The sequence below is a fragment of the Nymphaea colorata genome, chromosome 11, assembly GCF_008831285.2.
Source record: "Nymphaea colorata isolate Beijing-Zhang1983 chromosome 11, ASM883128v2, whole genome shotgun sequence".
Lineage (NCBI taxonomy): Eukaryota > Viridiplantae > Streptophyta > Magnoliopsida > Nymphaeales > Nymphaeaceae > Nymphaea > Nymphaea colorata.
In genome coordinates, this window is record NC_045148.1 from 13,280,531 (window position 1) to 13,304,981 (window position 24,451).

Sequence of the window (24,451 nt, forward strand, 5' to 3'; positions counted from 1 at the left end):
TCATTACCTTCTTTACTGGAATGCAGCCGCAGAAAGCCTTTTTTTTTTAGTGCTCAATCCTTGAGAATTTCATGCCGGCATGTCGGCATCAATGAAAAAATCCTATAGCATTTTCGTGCGGCCAAAGGAAAAACTCCGAGCCCGACGAATGTGTGCAAAGAGTTATCCAAGACAAATGTAAATCTATCAAAGACTGCAACTAAAAACTTGAAACGCTCATGCTTTGTTTATTTATTTTTGGTTGCATCAAATCAATACAAGATAAAAACTTGAAACCCCCTAGATATGAACATGACTTGCTGAGTACATTGTTCTGCTGATTTCACTCTTTATAATTTGCCCCATACAACACACAGCACCCACAAAAGCAATACTTGATGTCATCTCTCCCGCTGGGTTCTGACAAATGGCTCCAACAAAAACTTGTGTTCACAGTTGCCTTCTGTCGGGCAACCTGATCTGCAAGTTACTTATACTCCGCCAGTTCAGGCGCCATTTTGCCGGTCGTAGGGGACGACAGTGTATGCCGTCTGGAGGATGGTGAGAAATATGAGGAGCAGGGCGCCAATAAGAGACAGAATGGTCCACAAGCTGGTAAAGTAGGTCTGCCTGAAGTGCGCCAACCACTCGTTCAGATTAGAGGATGCGTATCTTGGCCGCCGCCTCGTCGCTGTTGAGGTTGTTCTTCAAGATCCCTTCATTGCCTAGGAAGCTCACGTCCTCAGCGGTGTCTATGAGAGCGTCCATGAAGGACAGGAAGGACGTGACGCCAGTGCCTGCACATGGGTACATGCGCTCAAAGGCCACCATGTTCGTGAACATTCCTTCCGATGTCTCGTCCAGTAGCTCAGGGAGGGTGAGAATTCCCCAACTAAAGCTCAGGTCGAACAGGTCAGTGCTATCCTCCATCTTCTTGAAGATTACTCCTGCTGAACAAACTTTTCTTTCTTGGGTAGAATCGCAATTGCTAAATCCATGATGCCTGTCCTCGGACGATCAACCTGTTGGCCAGAAGCCTGCTTCTCTGGCCAACAGCGTCGGGAAACTGGTTCTGTGCGAGATAAGACCCGAAAAGTCAATCTCAATCTCAAACTGACTAAAACAAGGATAACGCTCGAGAGTGTTACACAGATTTAATAGGAGCTGGTGAAGTGTAGATCAAGGTTTATTTACCTGGAACATTTGAGGGGCTATCGCAGGGCTTGCTGTCAGTAAACGCCTTAGGACCAAGCAAAAACCTTCTCCCAAGTTCTAGAAGATGTAAAGCCTCAGAAAACATCGGCCTCTCGGATGGGTCTGGGAAACATTTGCGGAGTCCTACATCAATCAACACATCCAAGTCGAGGCCAGAAATTTGGTTCTCCAGCAAATATAATATGTCCCGAATGAGCACAGCGTGGCCATAAGTGTTAAGGAGCTGCTTGCGGATGGACTGATCCAATGGCGGTTCCACCAATGTGTCTAATTCGTAAAGGATGTCAAGAAGGAAGCAGCCATCGAGAAGCATCACCTTTATGAAAGAAACTGATGGCCAGTTTGTTGTGTTCAGCATGTCATAGTGATCGCGGAGCAGGAGCTCCCGTTGTTTCAGGGCTCTCACGAAGTTAGATACTTCAAGTCCGTGGCTCAAGCTGAGCAACCTGAAGAGTGCTTTCTTCTTGTGATCCTCCATGGGCTGCAGGTGCTTTCGGCCGTGGTGGTAAGGCCCAATGGCTACCATCTGTGGCTCATGATGGATGCCTTTCCCCAGAAGTTGCACAAGATCGTCCGGCCATTTGAAGATGCATTTGATCGACTGCCCACCACCTCTAGATCCTAAAGAAACGTATTCGTTGTATTCATGCATGATGTCAGCTACCCAGCGGCCGCCATAAGTTGCACAAGATCGTGCGGCCATTCGAAGATGCAATTGATCGACTGCCTACCACCTCTAGATCCTAAAGAAACGTATTCGGTGTATTCATGCGTGATGTCAGCTACCCAGCGGCTGGTGGCTGCTGTATCATCTTCTTGTATTTGAATTGTTGTGTCTGAACAGTATGTGAATATATAAGCTATTTGAAAATTCAGGTCACTTCTATGTTCATTCCCCTTTCCATCGAGAGAAATATCTAATCTATTTTTGTTTGTTTATATGTTGATTTTAAGTCTCGCAAAGTAGAGAGAGAGAGAGAAAGAGTGAATATTTTTATTTGTTTATATTTTCAATATGTTTTGAGAAATATTTTCTTCATTATATGTGAATTTTTTATAAAGGGAAAAATATTTTTTTAATTCATGTTTTTTTTCATATGTTTTATCATGTGTTTTAAAAAGAGATAAAAAAGAGGAGAGAGAGATGTAAAGAGATTTTTAGAAATGTATCTAAACTAGATTATTCAAATGATAGATGTATTTCTGTCACTTTAAGAATTGGATTATCGACATGCAACCGGGTCACTATCCTCTTGCTCTCTCTTTATTTCTATTTTTTACCAAACGATTTAATTAACTACTTTTAGAAACTTGGTGAAACATGAAAAATCGTTCTCTACTTGTTTACATGTGCTTGTTTATATACTCAAAACTCTTGTGTTCTTGCCGATGCCTTCTTTTGATACACAAAAGAAGACATCATTTTTGTTTACATACTGGACACAATGCATCCGGGATACGTGTGTTGGTACTTCTACAGTCGGAGGGGAGGTAAAGGTGTTGATGAATGCCGACTTTTTATAAATGCCAGAAAAAGCCCCCCAAGCCACTTGCCCTGCTAGTAGTTTATACCATGAACGGATCATCACTCCAAATCAACTTATCTTGTCCTTGCTCGAGGCTGACCCAGAAAAGTATGTAAAAAAAAAAAAAGTATGTTCTTTCCAGTGTTGTGAGGTCACCGATAGCTCGACCGCCCACCTTCACAACATGAAAAAAAAATAGAGAAAATGATAAAAGATGAGACTGGTTTGGGGTTTTGGACTTGAAAGTTGCGGAAAAGGCAAAAAACCCCCAATAAATAGTCCACCCTCCATTATATATATATATATATATATATATATATATATATATATATATATATATATATAGAGAGAGAGAGAGAGAGAGAGAGAGAGAACAACCAATTCAGCCTCTTCCCTTTTTTGGTCATTCCATACTGATTCAAGAAAAAAAACTGAATTAAAATCAGTTTTTATCATCATTGGGTCGTTGGATGTCGCCAACCGCTTCGGGCACCGGGATTCCTGGACTAGAGGAGAATAACCTCCCTTAGCGCTGAACGGGGGTCTGGGAGCGCTCGTGCTCCCTGTGCTCTGCCATTGTCGTCGAGAAGCGATGTGAGGTTATGCGAGGATGAGCGCTGGCGGAGAGCGGGGTTAACCTCCCTTGGCTGGGAGACAACCTTCTGAGTGCTTGGGACTCCTTGCGGTCGCCCGAGGCCCTTCAAAATACTGGGGAGGCTAACGGAATACCTACGTCGGCGACGACGGAGGCGGGGCTCGCTGCTGGCCTGCCAAGGACAAGGCACCCATTGGGAGGGGGCGCGTTTCTCTTAGGGAGGCCTGCGCTGGCCGCGGCTTGAACTGTCGGAAAGGTGACCGGTGAGGGTCCTTTCGCCGAGAACAAGAGACCAAAAAGAGTAGAGTAACCGAGTAAAGCCTTCACCCGGACAAGTCTGGCACCGACGTTACTCCTTCACCGTGTAGAACCACGGCACGGTGGCTTGTTCGTGTTTGTGGGGGGAGAGAGAACCACGCCCAACTCCCACAAGGGACCAAGGAAGCTATGGCTAGCAACGAAGAATCACGACGAAGCTAGGAGGATAGGAAAGTACCTTGACACCGAAGAACCACGTCAATGACAAAATGATTTCATATCATCGATCCCTTGACAAAATGGCCGAAGCCGGGGTCAGCTCTACAACTACAACTAACTACTAATTAACTATTCTTTCTTCTTCCAAGGCTTGCAAGCATGGAGCCGGGGCAAAAGAGCGTCGGACCCGACCCGAACGAGGTGAGTGGCTGAGGCGGGCGGCGCAGGCGGTGAATGGCCGGGCGGGGCGGTGGCACGTGGGATCTCCTCCTTGGCGTGTGGCTTCGGACAAGATCCCTTGGGATCTCGCGCACTTGAGTGGGAGATTCCGGGCTGGATGTCTCTCCTCGGCGGGTAGGCGATGCCTTTGCATGTGGGAGCTTCCGACCGGACCTCGTCGGCAGGCGTCCGATGCCTTTGCATGTGGGAGCTTCCAACCGGACCTCCTCGGTGGGCGCGGGTCCTTGCGTGCGGCTCTCGAAGGAATCTCCTCAGGAAGGTGCGCGCGGGACCTCATGCGGATCTTGGTCGGGCGTTGGCATGTACGTCAACGATTACGTGTGGATCTGTTGTGATCAGCCTCGAAAATGCGCGCGGTCTGATGTCGCGAGCGTGCGAGGTTGCGTTTTCTCTGGGGCTAGCACCAGGCGGTAGTGGGTTGGTGGTTTGGGTTCGGACCGGCCCAGTTAGCCGAACCTACTAGAGGTTTGGACAGACTGCAGGCGAGTTGGGCGGCCCCAGAAGCTCCTCAGGGGGCCCGTATTGGATAGCAATGTATCGGTACGGCTCGGCAGGCGCGACTTGCAGCTCGATGCCGGCTAGGGCCTGGTTGAGGCATTTCGGGTCTAGTTTGTCATTAGCCTCACTTTGATCGGCCTCTCGTCGTCTGGGTCGTCGAGGCTTGAGCTTGGCCCGGACCTTTCTGTGCTCGGCTGCTTGCAACGTGATGTCTGCTTCAGCCAGTGGTTCTTCTTCTTGGGCGGGTTGGCTGTCAACCTCCCTAGCTTGTCCGGGCAGGTGGGCGGCTGTACCGTCCTTGTTCTGGGCTCGTACCTTCCGTCTTGGATGGTCCCGTCGGTCCGTGGTCCACATCCTAATACCGCCTGGGCTGATGTCATCTCTGCCCAACAGGGGTTTAGCTTGGGCCGCCGCTGGTCCTTCGTATGCCGGCACTTGGCTCGGCACAAGGTAGGGTCGTAACACCAAGACTCTGCGTGGAGAGAGAGGGGCAGAGAGCGAGAGAGAAAAGAAGGGAAGGGAAAAATGGGGTGTGTGTTTGGGTTGGTGGGCGATGGGTTCGCAGTGATTGCCGCCGACACTTTGGCAGTGAACAACATACTGGTACACAAGTCAAACGAGGACAAGATCATGATTCTTGATTCATACAAACTCATGGGCCCTAGCGGCGAAAGCTGCGACAGGTCTCTTTATATCTGTGTGTGTGTTGTGTGAGTGTGTTGCTTATGTTTCTTCGCCTTTTAGGTTTGAGGGATTTCTTCGGGTGATCATGCACAAAGTTGGGTGAGTTGTATGCATTTTCATGTATTTGGGCATACTTACTTATTGAGGATATTTTGGGATTTTAGGTTTTTGGGTTATTGATTTTGAGTTCATTTTAACTCTTCGTTCTTGAGAAAGGGTAAATCTGGTGCTGGTTTGTGGACTTACTTCTGTTTGTTCGTGGCATGGTGCCGGAGCAAAAGAGCGTCAGACTCGACCTGAACGACGTGAGTGGCTAAGGCGAGTGGTGCGGGCTGTGAATGGTCGGGCGGGGCGGTGGCGTGTGGGATCTCCTCCTTGGCGTGCAGCTTTGGACAAGATACCTTGGGATCTCGCGCACTTGAGTGCGAGATCCCAGGCGGGATGTCTCTCCTCGGTGGGCGTGCGATGCCTTTGCGTGTGGGAGCTTCCGACCAGACCTCCTCGGCGGCCGCGCGATGCCTTTGCATGTGGGAACTTTCGACTGAACCTCCTCGGGAAGGCGCACGCGGGACCTCGTGCGGATCTTGGTCGGCCATTGGCGTGTACGTCAACGCTTACGTGTGGATCTGGTGCGATCGGCCTCAGAAATGCGCGCGGTCTGATGTCGCGAGCGTGTGGGGTTGCGTTTTCTCCGGGGCTAGCACCACGCGGTAGTGGGTCGGTGGTCTGGGTTCAGACCGGCCCACTTAGCCGAACCTTCTAGAGGTTCGGACAGACTGCAGGCGAGTTGGGAGGCCCCAAAAGCTCCTCGGGCAGCCCTTATTGGCCTGCAATGTATCGGTACGGCTCGACAAGCGCGGCTTGCAGCTCGATGCCGGCCAGGGCCTGGCTGAGGCATGTCGGGTCTAGTTTGTCGTTAGCCTCACTTTGATCGGCCTATCGCCGTCTTTGTCGGGGCTTGAGCTTGGTCCAGACCTTTTGTGCTCGGCTACTTGCAACGTGATGTCTGCTTCAGCCGGTGGTTCTTCTTCTTGGGCGGGTTGGCCGTCAACCTCCCTAGCTTCTCCGGGCATGTGGGCGGCAGTGTCGTCCTTGATCCAGACTCGGCCTTTCCGTCTTGGCCGGTCCCGTCGGTCCGCGGTCCACAGCCTAATACCGCTTGGGCTGAAGTCATCTCTGCCCAGCTGGGGTGCGGCTTGGGCCGCCGCTGGTCCTTTGTATGCCGGCACTTGGCCCAACACAAGGTAGGGTCGTATCACCAAGACTCTGCGCAGAGAGAGAGGGACAGAGAGCGAGAGAGAAATTAAGGGAAGGGGAAAATGGAGTGTGTGTTTGGGCTGGTGGGCGATGGGTTCGCAGTGATTGCCGCCCACACTTCGGCAGTGAACAACATACTAGTACACAAGTCAAACGAGGACAAGATCATGATTCTTGATTCCCACAAACTCATGGGGGCCAGTGGCAAAAGCGGCGACAGGTCCCTTTATATATGTGTGTGTTGCTTATGTTTCTTGGCCTTTTAGGTTTGAGGGATTTCTTCGGGTGATCATGCACAAAGTTGGGTGAGTTGTATGCATTTTCATGTATTTGGGCATTCTTGCTTATTGAGGTTATTTTTGGATTTTAGGTTTTTGGGTTACTGATTATGAGTTCATTTTAACTCTTCGTTCTTGAGAAAGGGTAAATCTGGTGCTAGTTTGTGGACTTACTTCTGTTTGTTCATTGAACGTGGGTATCAATTTTAGGGTTCAATTTACGGAATACATCCAGAAGAACGTCCATCTCTACCAATTCCGCAACGGGATCCCTCTAACTACTGCAGCAGCCGCAAATTTCACCCGAGGCGAGCTCGCTACTGCACTGAGAAAGGTATTTTACTTTTGGCGTTTAATGCCCTACTCAGCTTATTTTCATTTGAAGGTTTTTCGAATCCGTCTATTCTGCCCTTCCTTTCTATCTGTTGCTGACTTGATAATCTAGGTGGATGGAATTTCTTTTAGAGTCGAACAAAAACTGTAAATAGAAACTTCTTCTCTCATTCACAAAGTGCGATCTTGAGAGTTTATTATTTTATCAATTTCGACATTGTAAACGTCATTTGAACAAAAATTGTAAATAGAAACTTCTTTTCTCATCATTGTAAGTTTTTGTCGGTCACAAAGTGCAATCTTGAAGGATTCTTATTTTATCAATTTCGACATTGTAAAGATCATAGTGGTTTCTTGGGTCTCTTTTGACAATGTAATGGTCCTGGTTTTCCTTTTGTGTTAATTTCGATATCATTGAAGAAATGGGAAGCAAGAGTGCACTCATTTGTAAAATATATTTGAAGTTAATGTCCTTAAGTTTTATTTAGTTAGGTGTGACAGATTAGTTTTCTGAACCTCGTGCAAATTACTATCCTCTTGTTCGGTGAGGTACTGTCTTGATCTTCTTTTAGGTTTTTTGGGTTCTTCCTTGGGAACTGGAGAGTTTATTAATAATTAGCTTTTCAACACTAGGATGAGATAATAATATTTTGATCATCTTGTTTACGTCCTGGTGTGTTTCCATGTTTTGAGCACGGGCAGTTTGTGTCGCCAATTTCTGATTGGTATTTGATTTTACCGTTGTAGATATGAAGTCTATTATTCCTTATCAATGATAATGATTCCTGTGGACTGATTTATATAATGAATCATTTGTCTAAGGGGCAATAGCAACTAGCAAGCGAGTTCATACAACAAATTGCCATGCTATGTGAATTTCCTGCAGTGTGCTTTTGATGCCCAATATTGTTTATGTGGGCCTTTATAGATATCTCATCAGCCAGGGTGTTACACCTTTCGAAGTCATAGCTACACGGACTTAACCGCTATCATTTAGTTGGACATGATATTATACACCACCGCCGTGGAGATGTGGAATGTTTGGCTCAGGAATCATTTAGTAGCGTTGGTGCAGTAGGACCTTTTCGTAGTATTTGAATTAGATGCTGCATCATCAACCTGCTAATATATTCTGGAAATACAATTTTGACGGAAAAATCAAAGATAATGCTTATAGAAAGCTATATGTGTTTCTTTCTGCTGTATTTCAAAACTTAATGGGCTTGTATTTCTGTATTCACAGACGGATGTTACATACAACAATGTTAAGGGAACATCAGCCACCTCTCTAGCCTGCAAGATGCCCAGAATTTTGCTTTCGTGGAGCTCGATTACCATAATTTGAGGCGTTGGAGCTCTTTCACAAAATGCAACTTGTTGTTGTCCGTCCACCGTGACCATGCTAATGTGCTCACATAGGTGCACCACGCATCGAGATGGCCAAAGGGACTATGATCGGACAAAGGTCGAGATAGCCAAACACACACACTCACACACACACCTATATATATATATATAGAGAGAGAGAGAGAGAGAGAGAGAGAGAGACTATCATACGTTAGATTTAATAAGAATCATCTAAATCTGGGCTGTCAATTTTAAAGGTATAGAAAACACTATTCGAGAACAAGTTGAAAGGTTTTGTAGAAGAAAGTGCACACACATAAATGAGTTTCTTTAATCGAGACCTCTTGCTTTTTCTGACTTCTCTGATTTCCTTATAATAGAATCAAGGAGTCTAAACGATGCCATTAAGTTTGGTATGGGAGGTATATATGGTAGATTGGTATGGGTTTATAAATATATATACACACACACTTTTGCGTTAACCAAAAAATATTTTTCTTTTTTAATAAATATTTATTTTTACTCTGTCTTTATTACACATTAAATCACTTATTTATATTTGAAAAGCTGTTCAAATTTTCTATCCCTTTTTCAATCTCATTTATTCGGTTTCTCCGATTACAGAGTTTTTGTTATTGACTTTGTAGAAAGTAAAATTTAATGATCCATAAAACTTTTTGAAAATTTTTTAGCCAATCATTTGCTCCTTTAATACTGTTCTAATTAGTAGATTCATTCCTTGTCCGAAGCCGGGTCATTCATACCTTTCTTTATTGAATTAATTTCACAACGAACAACCGCAATTACTATCATATCAAGAATTCTCGCCCAATTGACATTTTTGTATTCAACGATAAATATTTTTAAATCAAATAAGTAATGATTTTTCATAATGTAGGCCATATATATTTCTACGATATTTGAAAACTAATTTCATGTTAAAATGTGAGTTGGTTCTGAAATAGTGTAATTACAAATAAAAGATTATGGCTTTGCCGGAGACATCTAGGGAAAAGCAAGAAAGAGAGAGAGGAGGGGACAGACATGGTCAATTCAGAGATGCTTTGCTGCATCTGTGGCGCATTGGTTGCTCAAGTGAGAGTGACAAGGCAGTGGCAGGAAGAAGGATCATGTGGACAAAGGAAGTCGATGGTGCTCAATGAAGGGGCACATGAGGGGTCACCATATACGTGACATGGAATAAGGACACTCCAAACTGGCAAATGCCAACATCCATGGGGTTAAAGGTTGAACTGTCACCTTAAAGACAATTCAATTCTGTGGGGCATCCAAATATTTGTCTTAACTCACATGGTCCTGATTGCATTCACATAAATCCAACTTCAACACCTTCTCTACCTCTAACCAAATCTCTCTCTCTCTCTCTCTCTCTCTCTCTATATATATATATATATATATATATATATATATATATATATATATATATATATATATATATATATATATATATACATATATATATATATATACATATATATATATATATATACATATATATATATATATATAGGGGTAGGGTGCAGGATGTGGCAACTTTCAAAAAAAATTGGGAAATTGGGTGCAGGTGCAGCAAGAACATATACATATAAATATATATACATATACATATGTTATCTCTTAGAAAAAAAAATGAAAAAAAAGAGAAAAAGAATGAAAAAAAAGAGAAAAGAAGAACGGATGTAGTCAGCAGCATCATATTATGATTCGGTTTTTACCAAGTCAGGTGCCGTGTCGAGCCGCACCTGCACCTGAGTCGACTCGGGTGCGCCACCATATTTGGCACACTTGTGTGACTTAGATGAGAGTCTGGGTGAATTCTTTGTGGATCATGCTGGAACTCTCTGCTGTCTTCATAAATGACTTAATTGCTATAAGGAGGTTATCAAAGTACCCAATTTTGCAATGTAAGTTGCATGTTACCAAGCCATCCATGAGTCATAATGTTTGTGGGGTCGGATCCATAAAGCATCCAAATGATTGTTCTAACTTCTAATAGCAATAGTGTTCACTGGACGGTAGGATGTTATTATTAGCTCCACATTTAAGTTCTTGTGTTTATGAATGTAATTCCTAAGTTCGTAATGGTCTTTTGATTGTAATTGTGTAGGTGGTAAGAGAGATGGAAGAGATGTTGCGGCAGAGTGTGGCACAACCAGCCAACAGTTGCTCTTCTTCTAGTGGTGTTTCATTCCTTGACCAAATAATTTCTCCGCTTTATGCTGCGGTAAAATTTTTAATTCTTTTTGTCAAGCTTATTTACATTATAAAACTAAAGCTAAATATACTTGACTCAGACTGAAAGCTAGAGAAGTGGGTAAGCAGCTGTTAGTTGTTACTGTCTGCTGACTTCCCAGACTGACCAAGTTTATTTAAGCTGATTTTATTTAAGTGAAGAGACAGAAGCTTGGAATAGGAAATAAAAGAAAGAAAAGGGAGTCTCAAGAAACCCTGTTCTTTCCTTGCCCCTTTGTGTTAATGCTAGCAAGTTTTCCAGCTGCGGTAGAAAGGAGCTACAAAATGTACGTATGATGTATATATTTAAAATAATATATTCGACGTATATGATATATGTATATTTATAATATCCGTATACATTAACGTATAACATGTAGCACTATGTACGTATGATACTATGATGTAATATATGTGAAATATAAGTATTATATATGACATATACTATACATTATAACACATATAATACAATATATATGTATAATACATGTTGTAATTTTATTAATAGTTATAATTACATATATAATAATATACGTATATACACATATATTATATTATATATTATACATAAATAATATGTATGTATAATAAATAAACCGTATGTATGTATATGTACATGTGTATATATACGGATACATATGTGTACATGTAGGCATACATTTATAGTATACAACAATATATACAATATACATTATGTAATATATTATATGTATAATGTACATATAATGTACATTATAACATGTATGTACATGTGTACGATGTACATATAATATACATTATAATATGTATATATGATATATATGCTATAGTATGTATATATAATATACATATGACATATATCACATGCATATCATGTATAATATACTTGTATATTATATATATTATGTGAAATATAACGTATATGTACAAGTAGTATAATACTTGTGTGTAATATAATATGTTGTAATTATAACATATTATGTAATGGACAATATGTATATATAATGTTACATATTATATATAATTATTCTATATTATATGACACATATTGTTTAATATATTATGTATGTACATGTATGGGATATATATATATATATATGCTATGCCTGTTTATATCATTGCAAGTTGAGCTATCTTTATGTCTTAACTTGATGTTTTAGTCTTGTTGTGTAGAGGTATTAGTCCCTAGGGCGTCTTGGTGAAAATTTTAAAGCGTCGTCAATTGCAAATGAGTCTTAGTTTGATTTTAGATGATTTTGATTCTTAGTTTAGTTGAGTTTTGTTTCTAGCTAGACGTGTGTTGGATAAGTTGGGACGATGTGGATGAGCAATAAAGAAACTAAGAGAGAACATGGGTGAGCACGTGATTTTATTTGGTTTCTCTTATGGACACAAATTCGAAGGGCATCACACTTAATCCCCTCTCCTCACTTATGGGTCCTATTTTTCATCGCTGTTTAGGTAGTGCTTTCTTTCCTTTTATTGTTTAGGAAGCATATTCTTTAAGGCTGGGCGTCGGGCTGGGCTGCCGGTGGGCCGGCCCGACCCGGCCCGTTTGGGCCCGGGCCCGGGCCCCGTAGACCTGCCCGGCAGCGGACCCGGGCCGGATAGGCTGGCCCGGCGGTGGCCCGGCCCGCCCGGTTGCATCATAAATTTCTGAAAATTAAGTTATTATAACCGTTTTTCTGAAAAGTTCACAAATATGGTGGACCATTCTTGTAATTTTTTAAATTTGATATAAAACTTGTCAAACCCTAAATGTTTTTTCATTTCTCGCCCGATCTTCTCTCTCCTCGCGGAAGCACCTCCCTGGCTCCCTCGTCTTCTCGTTCGACCGACGGTGGAGCAGCTGGAGCTTCCACCAATGTTCAGAGCAGAGACCACAGGGAGAGATCGTCTTCCTCCCTCTCCACTCTCCCTCCTCTCCCTTCCCGTCTTCCTCCAATCCCTTCCCGCATGCCTCTCCCTCTCCATTGCGGCACTCCCCTCTCCCTTCCTGTATCCCTCTCCCTTCTGGTCTCCCTCTCCGTCTCTGCTCCCGCTCCCTTCTCCTCCTCCTCCTCTCTCTGTCTGCTCCCCTCTCCCTTCTCCTCCTCTTCTCCCTCTCCACTCTCCCCCTCCGTCCTGGTGGCATCCGCCGGCGGCCACCCACGAAGTTGGGTGCCTGCCGGTGAAAGACCACCACCCTATCGACTGCCGTTCGGCACTCGGCAGGCGGACATCGAGCGCGGGTTGGACCGGACTCACTGGAGCGCAAAAAGATCCGATCCGGCCCGCCAAACGGGCCGGGCTGGGCCTGATTTTGGTGGACTCGGCCCGGCCCGGCAACATTATCGGGCCGGCCCCGGGCCCGGGTTTCAGGCCCAACGGGCCGACCCGGCCCGATGCCCACCCCTGATATCCTTGATGTATTAAGTTTTTGAGAAATGAGTCAAACTCCTTTAATGGACACAAATTGTTCTACGTTCTGGTATGTCACACGCTGTTTTCCTCCTCCCTCCTTCCCTTCTTCCTCCCTCGCTCCCTTTTTCCACCGCAACCCACCATTTCCACCGATTCTACTTTTGATATAACAGAAGCAAGGAGAAGGAGAGTATTGGGCTGAAGATGAAAAGATTTGGGATTAAGAGCAAGATGAATGGCTAAGGTGGTGTTATCTTGGATGATCTTCGACGGTTGGTGGAGCAGTTAGAGGTGATTGTGGGTTGATGGACAAGAAAGAAGAAAAAAGGGGACACCAGCGATCGTTCGAGAGGCTTCCATTCGAGTTCATCGTTCTCTCTTCCGTCTTTTATTCATGTAAGCATCTCTCTCTCTCTCTCTCTTTCTGTTTCTTGATAATGAACCCTGCGTATCAGTCGAAACTGTGCCTCCCGATTAGCTGACAATCGTATTGATCTTCCGTAGAGACCCCTAAACTGAATGAAGATTCTATTCTTCTCGGAACGAAAATTTCCTTGGGTTGCGTCTTAACTCTTTCAGCGTAAGCAGCACCACAACTAAAGTGCATTGCTTTCCATGATATAACAAGGTACATCTGACTCACCTTTGCTTTTATGGCCAGGTATATGTGCCATCTTTCAAGGTATTCTGGAGTTTTTCAACTAGATGTTCAAATGTGAAATGCATTTTCTACAATATTTAAGCTACTGATTGTCACCAGCAGCTATAGTAACTTGCGAATGTGAAGGTTGAACAATATGTCATCTTTTACGAAATGGTGCATATCTTGTCATTGCGTATGACCTTGTTTTGCCCACATTGAAATTTTGAACCACAGGTTCTACCATGTGTATGACCTTACAATAATTAAAATGTAAGTTTTTCACTTATTCATAGAAAGAACTGTTGTAAGTTTTTTGTCAGTAAACTAATGAAAAATAGTTGAATATATTCAAATTACACGGAATTAGCTTTCTACAAATAGTCAGGTATTGTTGCTTTCTTTATATGTTGCAAACATTCTGAAATTATCATGCCATTTTTCATGTTTTTGCTAGATATTGGGAAGCTAGGACCGTGGTGCTCTTGTTTGCAGCTGTTTCATGTGAAAACAAGTGATATTTATTGAATTGAATACCATGCAGTGATCACATTTATATTGTGCTTTCACAATTACTGTCCCTGTTGGATCTTTGTATGCAATCTCTATTTATGCTTCATCTGCTACTTTTGAAAACTTGATACATGACTTATAGTCCTTCACAACGTCCAGAGAGATTGTTCCTCATGTCATTTGCTTGTTTAAATGTATTAACGACTGCAAATTGAAGGCTTGGTATTGCATCAGGAAATGACTAATGATAGAAATATTTTCATTTGTTACTTTATACTGGATAACAAAAACAGCTATATCCTGTTCCTAAATGGTCATTCCATTGTCAAAGCATGTATGGTTATGTACGTGCCTTTTGTACCTCTTCATAATTTGAGCATTTCACTACGTCAATGCTTCTGGCTCCTTGTTATGTCAACTTCTTACTTGATTAATCACATAACAATTAAGCTAAGTGGATCATGTTTGTGTATTACATTTTTTGTGTATATAATAGAAAACGTTTTTAGTTTGTGTCACTGTTTTTATCCATTTTTTGCAGCATCTGTCCCTCATCTTGACATGGTTGAAAGTTTAGATGATCAAAAGCTACTTATTACTCTTAATGCTTTTTTACTGGTTCTAAACTTGGAAGTTGATGTTGATTTTATGGTTTATTTATTTCTTCATCCTTTTTTCTGTATTAAACAATATTTTTTAACATGACGCCATAAATTGTCAATTTTTCATTGTGGATTAGCTCATGGGAAGTGTTTATCATCACATGCATCATGCATGTAGGTTTAGGTGGTATTGCTAAGAACTTCACTTTGCTTCTGCTTATGCTGCGTGTGGATGCTGGTGTATACAGTGGACCTTTTCCCTTCTTCTTTAATGTTTATGTCTAAAAATTTTGTTATTAATTTGACTGATAGCACCATCATTATTTATTCTGTTTGTCTTGAAGACTGGAATGTTGGATAGGCAGTTTGAAAATAGTCTTCATCTCTTTTATCTAAGTTAACTTTGTCTAGTTACACGTTAGTTTTTCCCTTGTTTGCTTTGATGTCCAATATTCATGACTGTGCGAAGAGCTTCTGCGTGCGTGCATGTATGTAGCTCTCTCTCTCTCTCTCTCTCTCTCAGCCTGCCTACAGGTGACCTTATTCAATTTCTTTGTGATGACAGTTTAGACACATGAGCTAATCATGGCATGACATCCCTGTGATGCTTCATTATTGCTAGCAGGCAACGGAGTTTCCCTGTATTTGTCTCCTTTTCACCCTTGATTGGGATACTTTTGTTGCTTCTGTTTAGGTGTTTAGCTAAACATTAAAGCGGATAGGCGTTCGAGGCCGGGCAACAAGCATTGCTTCAAACTCACTTATTTGAGCGGTGCTGGCATTTTTTTAGCGATGGTGGAGAAACCAGAGTCCTATGGTACAGAAAATTGTGAAAGAACTAGTTGACTCCGGACAGCTTGAATTTATGTACGAATAATCTGATTTTTCCAATCTGTTGCAACCATGTTTTCAATTAGGTGTTCTCGTTTCCCCTTTTCCTATGATGTTCAACTATGGATGGTGGTTCTGGAATTAATGGACCCACCTGCCTTTTGACATTGTAGAAATGGTGGAATGTGTATGCATGACGGAGCTGCACCCCACTACATCGATATGATTAAATAGAGGACTCTAGGTGATCGGTTTATAACGGAAAAGTTTGGCAAGACACCAAGAATTGGTTGACGAATTGATTCATTTGGACACTCAGCAGTAAAAGCTTATTTGCTTAGTGCAGAAGTGAGTTTTCTGCCGCTACTTTTTGTACTTAATTTTTTAATTTGGCTTTGGTCTTGATCTTTTTTTCACCTGGTGAGGAGGCTATGTCACAAGAACACTCCATTTTGATTCTCATTAGGTATCCCTTGACATAGAAATTACATTGGAAAGTTGAAAGGAAATCCGGGGCCTGCATGATGTTATTACTCTTCCCACCACTGTATCCGGTGAATGGTGAGCTCCACTTTGCAAAGGATACAAAGTAGCATCTCCAAGAATATAGCATATCCATAACATAACGTGATTAGCAAAAGTAGAAGATTAAGAAAGGAAAAAAATAAATCCCTACCGTGATGACATAATGTGGACTATATAGTTACTCAAACGGGTTTGTCGAGCCTTAATCGAGTCGAGGTCGAGCTCAACAAGTAACGGTGAGTATCAAACGAGTTTGTGGATCCGTACTTGAATTGAGATCGAGCTCAACATGGGACTATCGAGCTCGAGCCACTGTGGTCAAGGTATTCTCGAGCTCGAGGTTTCCTTTAGTCGAGCCGCGTTCGAGCTGACTGAACTTGGGCTCGACTCGGCTTGTGTTCACCCCTAGTCTTCTCTAAGGAAACACAAGGCCAGGTAAGAAATATGATCATCATTGAAAATAGGCAGACATGGATTCCACCATCAGTTCGTGCACTCCTGCTCAAGTAGAAGTTGAAAAGGTGGTTGTACAAAAGAACTTTCTCATTATATTACTTTTTCAAAGTGCTGTTATGTATTACATGAACCATGCTTCTCTTTCTCAGAGTAAAATCTCTAGATATGACCAAAACAAACCGACAGAAGAGAGATAATGCCATAAGATTTGTAATGCTTGCTAACATTTTTGCTTGCTCACAATAACTTTCTTCATGTTGCAGGAATTGAATTCTCAAGCACATGCAATCCCATTAGCAGCAAGGCTCATGTCAAGTCCAGGGGAACAGTTTGCAGCAGTGTCATTGTTGCTAGAGCTATCAAAGAACTGTTTATCTTTATGTGAGAAAATTGGCTCCAGAGCTGGTGCCATTCTACTTTTGATTACAACAAAAATACAATACTACTGATTCAATGGTAGCTGAAAAAACAAACATGACCCTAAACAACTTGGTGAAGTGTCCAAAAAATATCAAGATCATTGCAGAAAATGGACTTTTGGAACCTCTTCTTAGCAACCTCATTGAAGGTATGCACTTGATATCTGCAGACTGTATTGCATTGTAATCACTTGACTGCACCTGCGTTTTCTGAACTAGTCTACAGTGTTATTTGCATATACACACAGGGATATGCAATCGCCAGAAGTGACTTAAACATGTATGTATGTATAATACATACACATATGTATACGTACTATATGTAGGTATGCATGTATCATGTATCATGTACTTCAGTGTCCTGTCAGCATGAAGAAAAATGTGAAGACCAAAAATTTGCCACATTTTGCTGCCCAATGTGCTATAATATTACATGTATATTATAAGTTGTGTATGTATATTCTATAATATATTAGTAGTATATACATTATATTAGTAGTATATACGTTATAGTATTATATACATACAATAACATGTATCATATATATTATACGTTTAACATATAATACATAATATAATATATTGTATATTATACATATACATTATTGTTCTAGTAATATATCATTAATAGGCATTACTATAATTATATACATTATGCATTATAATACGTGTATTGGCAAGTGGAACTCCATCATCAATCTTCATCTTGCTTCTTACTTCTTCAGGAGTTTCTGTGACCTTATCGTCTGTTATGCTTGATTTATCAAGGATCTCTGCAGCAAACTTAGTTTGTGACAAAAAATATCCTTTAGTAGAATATGCAACCTCAATACCCAAGAAATACGTTACAAAACCTAAATCTTTCATTTCAAAAGCTTCTTGTAGTAATTTCTTACATTCTCTAATACCTTCCTTATCACTACCTATAATAATCATATCATCAACATACAGTAGAAGAATTATGATACCTGCAGTAATATACTTAACAAACAAGGCAGTGTCAGTTAAGCAAGAATGAAACCCATAATCAGAAATAACAGAGTTAAAACGGTCAAACCAAGCTTTATGAGCTTGTTTGAGGCCATAAAGAGCCTCCTTAAGTCTAAGAACTTTTCCTTGAGAAATTAACAGCCCCGGTCGAACTTCCATATAGACTTCTTCCATAAGATCTCCATTTAAAAATGCATTTTTAACATCCAATTGGTAGATATTCCAGTTTTTAATAGATGCTAAAGCAATAAATGTCATAACAGTAGTCATTCTAGCTACAGGGGTAAATGTTTCCTCATAGTCAATACCATATTCTTGAGCGTATCCTTTGACAACAAGCCTTGCTTTATATCTCTCAAGAGATCCATCGCTTTTGGTTTTCACCTTGTATACCCACTTGCATCCAATAGTCTTTTTTCTTATGGGTAAATCTTGTATTTCCTAAGTTTGGGCTTTTCTAAACGCATCCAATTCTTCTAACATAGCATTTTTTCACTCAATATATTTGGAGGTTTCATTAAACGTAGAAGGCTCAAAGTGAGAATGAATGCCATTAATTCTAGCTCTATGTGTTGGGGTAAAAGTTTCATATGATACAAACCTATTGTGTTGTCTTACATTTCTAGTGGATCTTCTAAGGTTTTCCTCACTTTGAGTTGGAGTTGGTTGGAGATCACTAGTTTCATGATATTCTTCTTCACCAACATCTTGTTGCTGGTTTCTTCTATGATATGTGATTATATCATTGGCTACTCTACTATATTATCATCAGTATTACTACCATCAACATCATGCATTTCATCATCACATTGAGAGAGATATTTAAATAAAAAGGAATAATCATTGTTGTGTTGTGATCCTCCATAATTTTTAAATCCATTTTCATCTTCACAAAACTTTACATTTCTTGAAATTATGATCTTGTCTTTCACTAGATCATAACATTTGTGGCCTTTTTGTGTCTCAGAATAACCAATGAAAGCACATTCAACAACTTTTGAACTTAGTTTATCAGCCTTGTCATTAAGAACAAAACATTTGCATCCAAAAACACGAAGTCTATTAAAATCGGGTTCATACTTAAATAATTTTTCAAATGGGGTTATATTGTTTAAAACTTTTGAAGGCATTCTATTTATGAGATAAACAGAGGCAAGAGCTGTTTCAGCCCAAAAGTTTTTAGACACATTTTTGGCAATAAGAAGAGTTCTTATTGTTTCAATTATGTGCTTATGTTTTCTTTCAAAAAGTCCATTTTGTTGAGGTGTTCTTGGACATGATTTTTGATGAACTATAGCATAGTTTTCCAAATACCTTTTGAACTCATTTGAAATATATTCTCCCCCAGAATCAGTCCTTAAAATTTTTAATTTGGCATTGAACTGTGTTTGTATCAACTTGTGAAATTTTTTGAATATCTCAAAAACTTCATATTTATATCTTAGGAAATATATCCAACAATACCTAGTGAAACCATCAACAAAGATTACATAATATGACAATCCTCCTTTTGACATGATAGGAGATGGTCCCCATACATAACACTCAAAAGGCAAAGAAGAGAAGAAGTTTCTTTGTCCAAAAGATGAGGATTTCATGTTTCCATGTATGCAATCATTACATTTAAAGTTCTCAATACAAATGTCCTTACAAATGTTCTTGATAGGGCTCATCATAGACAATTTTCTAATGTTTGGATGACCTAATCTTTGGTGCCAAACATTGATGTTCACATTTTCGACATAGTGACAAAATTTTTCTTTGGGGATACATAAATTGTCCATGTAGTAAAGGTCCCCTTTTCTAAAACTTTCCCCAATCAATCTCTCGGTTTGGTGATCCTGCACCAAACATTTATTTGATGAGAAAACTACGTCAAAACCAAGATCTGAGATTTGCGACACAGAAAGTAAGTTAAGGTTAAGTTTAAGGATATAACTTTTAGAACAAAAAATTTTTGTTTTCCAAATTCTTTTTCAAAATTTTCAATCCCTTTAACACTCAAAGAAGTACCATCGGCGGTAACTACATTTGATTCTTTTCTTGTATGTTCAAAATTTGTCAAAGATGATATATTTGGTGTCATATGAAAAGATGCACCAGAATCTAAAAGCCAAGAAAACATACCGGGAGTGTTGGAAATGGATGCGGTTGTTGCTAGTGCTCCGGAATTTGACTCCTTGATCATGGGTTGAAGGACCGTCATGATTTGATTCAACGTTGTGGAGATTGATGAAAGATCACATCCTTCATTTGCAACATTTGTAGCCCTTTTTTGATCAAATTGTCTAGTGTTGTGTTGTCCACCTTGAGGATATGAAATTCCTCGGTTGTGTTGCCCTCCTTGAGGATATGAAGTTCCTCTTTTAAAAAGACTTTCTCCATGATTTTGAAATTGTCTTTCATTGTTGTTCAACTTTGGACAACTAGGTTTTATGTGACTCGGTTCATGACAATAGTGACAAACAACTTTATATTCTCCTCTATTTTGATTTTTAAAGTGAGAAGGTCTAAAGGATTTGATGTTGTTTCCGAGTCTAGAGGCGGCTAAGACTCTTTCTTCTTCTTGTTTTGAAATACTTGTTTTGAAATAAGAACACTATCCTTATCCATTTCTTTGGATAGTTTCATTCTAGTTTCTTCTCCACTTAGCTTTGTAAGTAGTTCATGAATGAGTGGAGGAGAGGCTAGGGAAAGAAGGGCTGACCTTATTTGTTCAAATTCGGGTCGTAGCCCTTGAAGAAATTGAAAAAACCTAAATTCATCAACTTCATTTCTTTTAGTCTCATGACACCTGCAATCCATCCCTAGTGTGGGACTAAGTTGATCCAACTCATTCCACACACTAGAGATTTCCATAAAATATTTTCTAACATTTTTCTCTCATTGTTTGATATTTTGGGCCTTTTGAATCAAAAGATACTTACGGGCCATGTCTTTTTGGGTAAACATTCCTTTGAGATATTCCGAAACTTCATTAGCTTTTCATAATACATAAGATTTTGAGCAATCCTAGGTTCAATACTCCCATAAATCCATTCTTTAATCATAGAATTCTTGGCTTCCCAATCATCTAATTTTTTGTAATATTCATTTATGGCATTTTATCTTTCCTCTCCATCTAGTTGTTTCTTGATCCCATTTTCTACTTTGGTTAATGTAAGAGAAGGAGGGATAGACGTACCTCTTATGAAGCCCCATAGATATTTTCCCTTGATATGCATTTCCAAGCATTTTGCCCATAACGTATAATTGGTTCCATTAAGCTTGTATGGAGCATAATAACTTCCTCCTTCGATTGAAACTTTGGAATCCTCCATAAAAGTAATATTTGAAACAATAATCTCCAAGGAAGTCAAGAAGAAATTCTTCTAGAAATTTCACCAAACAGTTGGTGAGCAGCCACGGCAAATGCCTCCAAGAGATGATATCCATTAGCACAAAAGAATCTCTTCAACGAACCAGCAACTAGAAATAACAGCAATAGCCTTTGATAGGCTTCAAGAATCAGCACAATTGCTCTGATACCATGTAAAAAGTGACTATAACAGTCACAAAATATGTATTTAGCAATAAAGAGGCACTAAGGCCACGTGAGGAATGATAAAACTGATTCAATATAACATATAAAGGCTGTAAAACACCGCTTTTCTTTACAAAGACTGTTACAATAATATATACAAGAGGGAATAAGAAGAGAGGAGCTGTTGAGCTAGTTCCAACGGCTCTTAATAGAGCTGTTGGAACTGCCAACGGCTAGTTTGGCAGTAATAAAATAAAAATAAAAAATAAAAAATAAAAAATAAAGAGAAAAGAAAGAAATAAACTAAATCCTAACTAATCCTAAACTAACTCTTAACTAAGATAATACCTAATTAAGAGATAACAACAATAAGAAATCATATTTCTTAACTATAACACGGTACATTTGTCTCACCTTTGCTTTTATGGCCAGGTATATGTGCAATCTTTCAAGGTATTCTGGAGTTTCTCAACTAGATGTTCAAATGTGAAATGCATTTTCTACAATATTTAAGTTAATGATTGTCAACAGCAGCTATAGTTTGAACTTGCGAATGTGAAGGTTGAACAATATGTCATCTTTTACGAAATGGTGCATATCTTGTCATTGCGTATGACCTTGTTTTGCCAGTACAGTAACTAACTTGTAGAAGCTAAAGCGAGCTTACAATAATTAAAATGTAAGTCTTTTACTTAAATTCATATAAAGAACTGTTGTAACTTGTAAGTTTTTTGTCAGTAAACTAATGAAAAATAGTTAAATATATTCATATTGCATAGAAATAGTGTGGCTTTCTTTATATGTTGAAAACATTCTGAAATTATCATGCCATTTTTCATATTTTTGCTAGATGTTGGGATGCTAGGACCGTGGTGCTCTTGTTTGCAGCTTTTTCATGTGAAAACAAGTGATATTTATTGAATTGAATACCATGCAGTTATCACATTTAGAATATTGTTCCATGTTGTTGCCTTGTGCCCTAGTTCATAAGGCCATCTATGTATGTTGATTGCTGACTTTACTGTTTATGTTGCTGCTTTAGCCTCCTGTGATTTCCTAATATTGTGCTTTCACAATTACTGTCACTATTGGATCTTTGTATGCAATCTCTATTTATGCTTCATCTGCTACTTTTGAAAACTTGATACATGTTGTAGTCCTTCACAATGTCCAGAGAAATTGTTCCTCATGTCATTTGCTTGTGTAATCCAAGTTTAAATGTGTTAACGACTGCAAATTGAAGGCTTGGTATTGCATCTAGAAACGACTAATGACAGAAATATTTTCATCTGTTACTTTATACTGGATAACTAAAACAACTATATCCTATTCCTAAATGGTCATTCCATTGTCAAAGCATGTATGGTTATGTACGTGCCTTTTGTACCTCTTCATAATTTGAGCATTTCACTACGTAAATGTTTGTGGCTCCTTGTTATGTCAACTTCTTACATGATTGATCACATAACGATTAAGCTAAGTGGATCATGTTTGTGTATTACATTTTTTGTGTATATAATAGAAGACATTTTTAGTTTGTGTCACTGTATTTATCCATTTTTTGCGGCATCTGTCCCGCATCTTCACATGGTTGAAAATGCCCCTAAACATTCTATAATATATTAGTAGTATATATTTTATAGTATTATATGCATACAATAACATGTATCATATATATCATATATATTATAGGCACACATATATTATATATGTACATATACGTATATGTATCAACGTAATATATGTGCAGTGTTATATATGCGTATAATATTATTATGTATATATTATGTCCATATAATACGTTGCGTGTTATATATATAATATATGAAACTTCTATACACATATATATGTGCACTACACGTATAACGTTATACATACCCTATAACAATATCATACCCTAAAAGCATTCACAAATAGAGAAAAACTTAACATTAAGTTCGAGCAACCTACCTTTTTATCATTTAGACGTCAAACAAATAATGAAGACCACCTGTGATCATTCAAAATATTCGGTAATGCTGGTGGGAAGAAGAGAAAAGAGAAAGGAAAAGAGGAAAGAAGAAGAAAGGAGGGGGGGGCTCGGGCAGGTGATAAAGTCGGGAAAGCCTTTACTAACACATTGGAGACTTCGGTAAAGGGCATACTTAAAAACATCCGTAAAATTTGTGTGGTAACTTTTACCAACGTTTGACGTGTGTTGGTGAAAGCGACTTTAGTGATGTCTGAAGGAAGCACATCAATAAAGGTAAAGTTATACTGACGTGTGGGTCAACGTCGGTAATTCTTTGCCAAAAAGCAATTACACCACTGCAAGCATGACTACGTGTTGGTAAACTTAACTTCTTTTTTATGGATGTCAGTAAAAGTATTATGTTTAACAATGTTTTCAAGCATGACGTCGGTAAAAACTCAACTTTAACGTCATCCTAACAACATGCGTCGTGAAAGGCTACTTTTCACAGACATCTTGTTCTGGATGTTGGTAATAGTAAAATGTTTAACAATATTGGCACACTGGACGTTTGTAAATGCCAACTTCAATGACATCCTAGTGGCACAATTCGAGGAATGCTACTTTCACCGACATCTTGTTTTGGATGTTAGTAAAAATTTATCTTCACCAACATTTAAAGCTGCACGTTAATAAAAGTAGCATTTCTCGTCGATGAATCTTTTTTTTTTTTAGTGGAGGCTAACCATCCCTCCATCCATGGGGTATGTGTATTCTGCTAGAATCACTTTGGCTTTGTTTAATTTGCTTTGGCAAGATCCATATAATGTCTATGAATGCAGGTATGAAAGCATCGGAATTGGAAAAATACCAGGGAATGCTTGGCTGGTATTTGATGTTGAGATGGCGAATGTTCAATAAAGCTATTCTTCTTGCA

General features: G+C 39.8%; 1 protein-coding gene across 1 annotated transcript; it reads right to left on the bottom strand.

The window, feature by feature from the left end:
* Window positions 1–636: 636 nt before the first annotated feature.
* Window positions 637–1,897, bottom strand: LOC116263561 (UPF0481 protein At3g47200-like). The gene is made up of 3 exons (XM_031643298.1): window positions 1,174–1,897; window positions 925–1,051; window positions 637–871 (listed from the first exon to the last, which is right to left on the bottom strand). The coding sequence occupies exons 1-3, from the start codon at window positions 1,895–1,897 to the stop codon at window positions 637–639; spliced, it is 1,086 nt and encodes a 361-aa protein (XP_031499158.1).
* Window positions 1,898–24,451: the final 22,554 nt, after the last annotated feature.

Coding starts and splice junctions, on each gene's coding strand:
- LOC116263561 (XM_031643298.1), bottom strand. CDS start 1,897: ATGGCCGCACGATCTTGTGCAACTTATGGCGGCCGCTGGGTAGCTGAC. Junction 1,052..1,173: donor TAGCCCCTCAAATGTTCCAG/GTAAATAAACCT, acceptor TATCTCGCACAG/AACCAGTTTCCCGACGCTGT. Junction 872..924: donor GAAAAGTTTGTTCAGCAGGA/GTAATCTTCAAG, acceptor CCTGAGCTTTAG/TTGGGGAATTCTCACCCTCC.